Source organism: Oryctolagus cuniculus, chromosome 1, assembly GCF_964237555.1.
Source record: "Oryctolagus cuniculus chromosome 1, mOryCun1.1, whole genome shotgun sequence".
Lineage (NCBI taxonomy): Eukaryota > Metazoa > Chordata > Mammalia > Lagomorpha > Leporidae > Oryctolagus > Oryctolagus cuniculus.
Genome location: NC_091432.1, coordinates 47,934,206 through 47,942,201, shown reverse-complemented (window position 1 = coordinate 47,942,201; position 7,996 = coordinate 47,934,206). Strand labels below are relative to the sequence as shown.

Here is a 7,996-nt window from a genome sequence, read left to right as displayed (position 1 = left end):
GGAGGCTGAGTTGTTTGTGCTGGTTGCCCTTTTTCTCTGTAACCTTGTCAGCCTTCTAGATTCTGATAGAGAACTTCCAGACGAGCTCACTTGCCTACAAGGTCCCTCATCTTGAAGATGGAACTTCCACTGGCAGTAAGAAGCAGGTACGCGGTTCTGTCCGCAATCATGGCCAGGCTGTCTCGCCTAAAATTCTCAGGTGTGTGGCAAGGTACCTGCTACAGTGCTCCTTCCTACTTGATGAAAGTAGTAACCATTGCGTCAGGCCTGGAGGAGGTCTCTACCCTGGGCCTTCCTCGGGAAAAGGTCACTCAACTTGTTCAATTTAAAATATTTACCTCTACATTTCTAGGTGGCATATCCCATGGTAAGTAGAATTCACTTTGTGTTCTATAGAATACTAAACTGCACTTTATAATACAAGTTGTACTCTAAGTGAAAAGCTGGGCTTCTTAAGGTTCCATGATCAATAAAGAAGAAAAATTATGCAACAAGTTTTATTTAGCATGGTCAGTCCCAACATTCAGCACAAAAAGTTTACAGAGGATAGAAAGTGCATTAATAAAAGCCAGTCTTTACCAAAAGAAAACAGAAAATATATTATTGATTCAAAATATTTTACACTTGAATGATAAACTGCAATAACTTATTTCGGGCACCTACCGATAAGAGAAAGGAAGAGAAGAAAAGAATGTCTTAGGAAGAGCGCTCTCCAGCTGGTATCAGAAGTCAGTACAGGTCACTGAGACCGGCAGTCTTTCTTGCTTTTTGCATTAGTGCCCTCAGCTGGAACTGTTTACGGGACAGGAGCCGTACGTGCTGGGAGGGGAAGAAGTTGCAGTAGTTTAGAATGGCTCTGACCCAGATCGGGCAGGAAGCAGCAAACAGTTATAACGCAGGCAGCTTCAGGCTTCACTTGGAAGCAACAGCTCTTTACACAGAACTTTTGTCAACCCCCCCCCCCCCAACACACACACACTGATGCTAGCAGAAGGTGTTAGAGGTGGGTCGTCCTACACCTTACTACTGCAGGATCTGGCCTACACCTTGAGGCAAACAAGATGCCAGGAAATAAAAATTCCCAAATAGCGTGCACAGCTATGACGGTCTCCACTGGGCTAGAAGAGGGGGAAGGACAGCTTTTGTCCCTAGTCCACAGCCTGCCTCTTCCTGCGCATCCTTTAGGCGATGCCACCCACGCAGGAGCCAGTGTACAGAGATGCTTCTCTGGGTCTCTGCTTTATGCCTCATCATTTATGTGCTTGCATCAGGTCCAAGAAGAGGGGCTGGCCACCCAACCCCAGGGAGACAGATGAGCTAGGCAAGACCAGCAAGTGATCTGATCAGCCTTGCATGAATTCTGAGGTGCCAAGGGCAGCTGGGTTAAATAACCAGAGCAGCTATTATTTCTAAAACCATATTCTCCATCGGCCAACAGACAGCAATAACCACATTTGGCTTAATAGATATTCATGTCTGTACAACAGCACTGAGCTTGAGAGAACCTTCAATTTGAAAGGATTGTCTACCATGTTGAAAGGTTGTTTGGATTTTGGGGAAATCCAAAAACTGGGGGTGGGATGACCTCAGTGAACCAAGGGATCTGACTTGCACTTCTTCCTGATCTACCCAGGCACAGGAGTCAAGAGAAAAATGTTTACCTTGATGCTGCGTGGTAGTAGTGGGGTGGGGAGCAACGCAGCCACCAGCCTACTTCTCCCACTCAGACTGACCCATAGCACTGCTCCCAGCCATACTCGCCACATGTTCTCTTTCGGTAGGTGAGGGCTCTAAACCCACCCCACGGAGAAGCCTCTCTGGTTTGTGCTTCTCAAAATCGGGGCCCCTAGAACCCGAGTTCCACATCCTGGAAAGCAGAGCGAGGAGGACATACCTTCAGGAAGACATCCAGGTCTATCACTCCTCGCCTCAAGGCTTCTCCCAGGTAAAAGATAGTGTCTTCAATTGCATTTTCCTCTGCGTACAGATTTAGGATCTGTTTGTATAGTGGGGCTGTGGGAATGATAACTTCATCAATATCATTGTTTTCAGATTGATTTTCCATTTTCTCCAGAGCAGAACTGAGTTCTTCATCCTTCTTTTTCAAAAGTTCTATGTTTTTATCAACCTCAGCCTGAAAACAGAACAGTCCAAGTATGATGACTTTAAACACTGCTTCATGTGTACATCAGTATAAACAACTCAGGATGAGGTTAATGTCTCCAGTAACACAGTGGTTCACGGTAGAGGGAGGGTGTGACCTAATGTTGCCTGAAACATGGAATCACCCTGAGCTGAGCACTCCGAGCCATCAGGACATTCCTCTCTACATAGAACATTCGAAAAGAGGTTTTTCCTCCAAAGTGGGCATTTGCCACAGAGGAGTAGCTTCCCCCAGTCAGTGCAGAGGAGTCAGTGTACAGAGCTCCCAGCACTTCACTGTAGTGATAAAATACTGTGGGTGGTGACCTGTGGTATCCCTTTCCTAAAATTCTGAAAACAGCTGGCTGTTGAGCTGTTTACATACTAGAACTTTTATGTACAGGCACTATATGTACATACAAATCACTTTCTCAAAGCCCTTGAACTTTAACCCTTTATTTTAATTTTTTTTTTAAGATTTATTTATTTGAAAGGCAGAGTTACAGAGAGGCAGAGGCACAGAGCGAGGTCTTCATCCGCTGGTTCACTCCCCGACTGGCCGCAATGGCTGGGGCTGTGTTGATCCGAAGCCAGGAGCTTCCTCCAGGTCTTTCCACATGAGTGCAGGGGTCCAAGGACTTGGGCCACATTCTGCTCCCCCAGGCCATAGCTGAGAGCTAGATCAGAAGTGGAGCAGCTGGGACTCAAACCAGTGCCCATATGGGATGCCAGCATTGCAGATGGCAGCCTTACCTGCTACGCCACAGTGCCAGCCGGCCCTAACCTTTATGCTTTTATCAAAGATAATCCACTGCCCCCAATACCAGCTCCAGTGTTTAAGATACCACCTGCCAACAGCAGTTTCTTGAGTTGGTGTACCAGTTAGAAACCAGCTTCCTGCTCATGCACCTGGGAAAGCAGCAGCAGATGGTCTGAGTGTGTGGACCCCTGCCACCTATGTGCGAGACCCACATGGAGCTACTATTTTTGGTTAGACCTGTACCAGCTGTGTGGCCATTTGGGAGAGTGAACCAGAGGATGGAAGGTCTTCTAGATTTTATTTATTTGAAAGGCAGAATTTGAGAGCGTTTACATCCACTGGTTCACTCCCCAAATGCCAAGAGCTTCTTCTGGGTCTTCCATGTGGGTGCAGGGGTCCTGAAACGCTTGAGCCAGGCACATTAGCAGGGAGCTGGGTGGGAAGCAGAGCAGCCCAGACTCGAACTGACACCCATATGGGATGTCAGTATTGTGGGCGACAACTTAACCTGCTACACCATAACGCTAGCGCCCCCCCCCCCAACTCTGCCTTTTAAATCAATCAAACCTTAAAAAGAATTTACTGGGGCCGGTGCTGTGGTACAGCAGGTTAAAGCCCTAGCCTGAAGTGCCAGCATCCCATATGTGCACCGGTTTGAGTCCCGGCTGCTCCACTTCCGATTCAGCTCTCTGCTATGGCCTGGGAAAGCAGAAGATGGCCCAAGTCCTTGGGCCCCTGCACCTGTGTGGGAGACCCAGAAAAAGCTCCTGGCTTTGGATTGGCACAGCTCTGGCCATTGCAGCCATCTAGGGAGTGAACCAGCAGATGGAAGACCTCTCTCTGTAACTCTTTCAAATAAATAAATCTTTTAAAAAATGTACTGAAATTCTCCCTCATGTGGTTGAAAAGTGTGGCATGAGCCTGGTATAAATTATGCTAGTGCCTCTATTTCATCAGTAAGCGAAGATAAACACAGGAAAGCATATACAATGTTTATATGAGGCTCTTAATCAAGTTAGAAGGTTTGAGGCAGATACTTTTAAAAATAGCTTGAACAGAGGGCCAGGGAAGGCCCACTGCTCCACTTCTGATCCAACTCCCTGCCAATGGCCTGGGAAAGCAGTGGAAGATGGCCCAGCTGCTTGGGCTCTTGCACCCACATGGGAGACCTGGAAGAAGCTCCTGGTTTCAGCCTGACCCAGCTCTGGCCATTACAGCAATTTGTGAGTGAACCAGCAGATGGGAGGTCAGTCTCTCTCTCTAACCCTTTCATATTCTTTTTAAACATTTTTTATTTATTTGAAAGGCAGAGATAGAGAGCAAACTTCCATCTGCTGGTTCTCTCCCTAGGTGGCCACAATGGCCAGAGCCAGGAGCTTCTTCCAGGTCTCCCACGTGGGTGCAGGGGTGTGGTAAAATGAGAAGGCCATGCCAAGATGGCCACTGGCAACAGAAACTGCCTGGCAACAGGCCGTGATTGGTTAGGGCACAGACCACCCCTTGACCGGATTGGCTGCCTTGGCTATATGAGCTGTACCAACTGAAATAAATGATTCTGCAGGCTGCTCGCCTCTGGCCTGCTTTCACCTGGCTCCCGGGGTCTGTGTGGTGACCCCTATGTGAGAGAGGGGCCTAGGGACTTGGACCATCTTCCACTGCTTTCCTAGGCCATAACGGAGAGCTGGATGGGAAGTGGAGCAGCCAGGACTTGAATTGGTGTCATGTAAGATGCAGATCCTGCCAACAGAAACTTTAACCTCCCATGTGGTCCCATAACTCTGCCTTTCAAATTAAAAAGTCTAAAAATTTTCTGAAATTTGTATTTCCTGGTAACATCAAGCATTCAAATAGTCCTTCTTTGGGTTAAAATAATACTGCCTAAGGGTAAATATGTGCAAGCAAAAAGTGTTAAAGCTTATCACTCACTTCTCAAATGCCAAACTTGGGCTCCATTTCTAACAATGGTATAGAGAAGTTATATTAAAAGAAGTCCAATCTGTTAAATCTTCTGAATCCTTACTTAAATCCACGACACCCAGGGTACATATAGAACACTGTGTCATGGCTATAATTCAATCCAAAAGTCGGAAATCTTCGATGAGTTACTTACAACTTCTTGATCTAAGCGGGTAACCATCTCTTCCAGTTTCTGGTGGCCTTTTTTCAGATCTTCCTCTGTTCTTTTCAGAGCATTGAGCTCTGCCTGGGCGCGATCCATCTCTTCTTTCATCCGCCATCTCAGCTTGTCACTGACCGCTGAGATGAGAGAGGCTCGGATGGTGTCCTCGCTGATTGTGCCATCCCTGCTAGGGCCTGCAGGAGACAGAGGCACAACTCATTGCTTGCTTCCTAACCTCTGTGTGTCTCACAGGAATCTTTGAACACAGGACAACATACAAGCTAATGCTTTCAAAATGGGAGGAAAAAAATGTAAATGTCACAACTGCATCAAACAAATTCCAGTTGATTCAGAACTACTATCCTTAGAAGGGATTACTTTTTTTTTTTAAAAGCATTTATTTGGGGGGAAGGGAGAGAGAATGAGCACTTCCACCTGCTGGTTGAAGTTCAATCCTCAAATGCCTGCAACAGCCAAGGAAAGGCCAGGTGAAAGTCAAGAGCCAGGAACTCCATCTGGGTCTCCCACTTGGCTTGGCCAAGTATTTAGGCCATTCTCTGCTGCCTCGCAGGTGAATTGGAGATTGGAACCAGAGGTGGTACTTGATCCCAGGCACCCCCGATGTGGGATGTGGGTGTCCCTAGCAGTGGCTCAACCAGCTGCACCACAACACCCACCCTGCTAGAGAATTACTAGTGGGGCCGGCGCCTGCAATGCTGGCATCCTATATTGGCACTGGTTTGAGTCCCAGCTGCTCCACTTCTGATCCAGCTCTTTGCTATGGCTTGGGAAAGCAGTAGAGATGGCCCAAGTCCTTGGGCCCCTGCACCTGTGTGGGAGACCCAGAAGTTGTTCCTGGCTTCGGATTCACACAGCTCCAGCTGTTGTGGTCATCTGGGGAGTGAACCAGTGGATGGAAGATTTCTTTCTCTCTGTGTGCAACTTTGCCTTTCAAATAAATAAATCTTAAAATAATTACTAGTACTCTGTATTTACCTGCTTTCCTTATGTATAACCTAAACAATCTGCTACTGTCTTAATGAGGTAGAACTTTGCCTCTATAGATTATTAGTCTCCAGCAAATGGGACAATGTGATAACCAAGGGACAATATTTGATTCAAATCAAATCATTCTCAAGCTCCACTGCTAAGCTGAGACAGGACAAAGACCAGAATGGGCATTCTCCCTAAAGCAATATGCAGGTTAACAAGGCTCCTCTTTTCCTTTACTGCTTAACAAAAGAACAGGATAGAACAGATGAGCAAGAGAATGACATCTAAAACACTCAACAGCTGAAAAACTTTTAACTATTCTTTCAAATGTCTTTCTAGTCAGCATCTTAGGTAATTTTCTTGCATACTTCAATGAACTGACTTCTCAGATACTCAAAAAGTAATTCTCTTTAACAAAAGTATACATCTCTTTATGTCTGTCAACACTGATTAGTTATGGTCCTAAATTAGCAATTGTATAAGATGCATACATTGATAAACTTATCAACTATGTCTGATTAGTGAATACCATGTGCAGACTAATAAGTTATTTCTACGTAAACTGAAAATTTTTACCAATTGATGCGAGTTCCACTCATTAGGGAAATACATTTAGTTTGTTTGCAAAATTATGCTCAAATGCTCACCACTCCTGTCCCACCCACTCCAAACTTCTCCCTGGTGCCAAGGTACTCTGTCTCTATAAGAGATCCATGCAGTAGGCCGGCGCTGCGCCTCAATAGGCTAATCCTCCACCTGCGGCGCCGGCACACTGGGTTCTAGTCCCGGTCAGGGTGCCGGATTCTGTCCTGGTTGCCCCTCTTCCAGGCCAGCTCTCTGCTGTGGCCAGGGAGTGCAGTGGAGGATGGCCCAAGTGCTTGGGCCCTGCACCCCATGGGAGACCAGGAGAAGCACCTGGCTCCTGGCTTTGGATCAGCGCGGTGCACTGGCTGCAGCGCACCAGCCGTGGCGGCCATTGGAGGGTGAACCAACGGCAAAAGGAAGACCTTTCTCTCTTTCTCTCTATCCACTCTGCCTGTCAAAAATAAAAAAATAAATATACACATTCATATAGTATATGCTTTGTCAGAATTTACTCCTGATTTTACAAAGGTATTTCACTTTATTCACATTTGAGAAATGGAAGTGTTAGTTCTTTCAGGCAGCCTGGAATCTGGTTTCAGAGCTGCAGAGCTAGAGGGTGATCACATTTCCCCGAGGATATACACCCAGCTTAGTACCTAACTTCCAAAGCGTTTTCATCACTTTACCAGCCACTGCCATCAGCTCTAACCTCACTGCCCCTCTGACGCTGGTTTCCTCTGGCATTCATTCTCTTTCCTTACAGGTCAGACACGAGGACGACCAACAGCCTCACTGGATTCCTCCACTCCTCTCCCCTCACGCCTCCTGGTGCTTGTGACCTCTCTACCACCCCGTTCGCAGTGAGCACCTCCCCTAGCCTCTCCCTCAGCCAGCTGGTGTATCTCTGCGGACAGTCTCCTGGCCAATGCAGCCTGATTCATATCCTGCCAGATCCCCAGGACTTCCAACTCCAGAGGCTTCATCTGCCACAATACAAACCTCAATCCTTCCCATCCCTTCTGGATCACCATCTTCCTACGGAGGCAGGATCCTTGGAACATCATCACAGAAGAAAGTACAGTGAGGGCTTTCCATTGTTTTCTTTGGAACAAGAATGCCAAAGAGGTCTAAACTGATTTATAAAAATACAATACATTTTGAGACTGTTTTAATGAAACAATACAAGTTGGACTACGTATTACATCTTCTTTGGGGCCAGCATTGTGGTGTAGCAGGTTAAGCCACTGTCTGCAGTGCAGGCATCCCATACAGGCACTGGTTTGAGTCCCAGCTGCTCCACTTCTGATCAGCTCCCTGCTAATGAGCCTGGGAAAGCAACAGAAGATGGCCCAAGTGCATGGGCCCATGTACCCATGTGGAAGACCCAGAAGCTCTTG

At 46.9% G+C, this 7,996-nt stretch overlaps 1 protein-coding gene across 1 annotated transcript in view; it reads right to left on the bottom strand.

Moving 5' to 3' along the window:
• Nucleotides 1–483: 483 nt before the first annotated feature.
• TSG101 (tumor susceptibility 101) overlaps nucleotides 484–7,996 on the bottom strand; it is a 44,931-nt gene continuing 37,418 nt past the window's right edge. The window contains exons 8-10 of the mRNA XM_002721366.5: nucleotides 5,013–5,215; nucleotides 1,895–2,134; nucleotides 484–819 (exon numbers count right to left, since the gene is read on the bottom strand). Of these exons, the coding sequence (XP_002721412.1) occupies nucleotides 730–819; nucleotides 1,895–2,134; nucleotides 5,013–5,215 (533 nt within the window). The 3' untranslated portion in view covers nucleotides 484–729. The remainder of the gene's footprint in view (nucleotides 820–1,894; nucleotides 2,135–5,012; nucleotides 5,216–7,996) is intronic.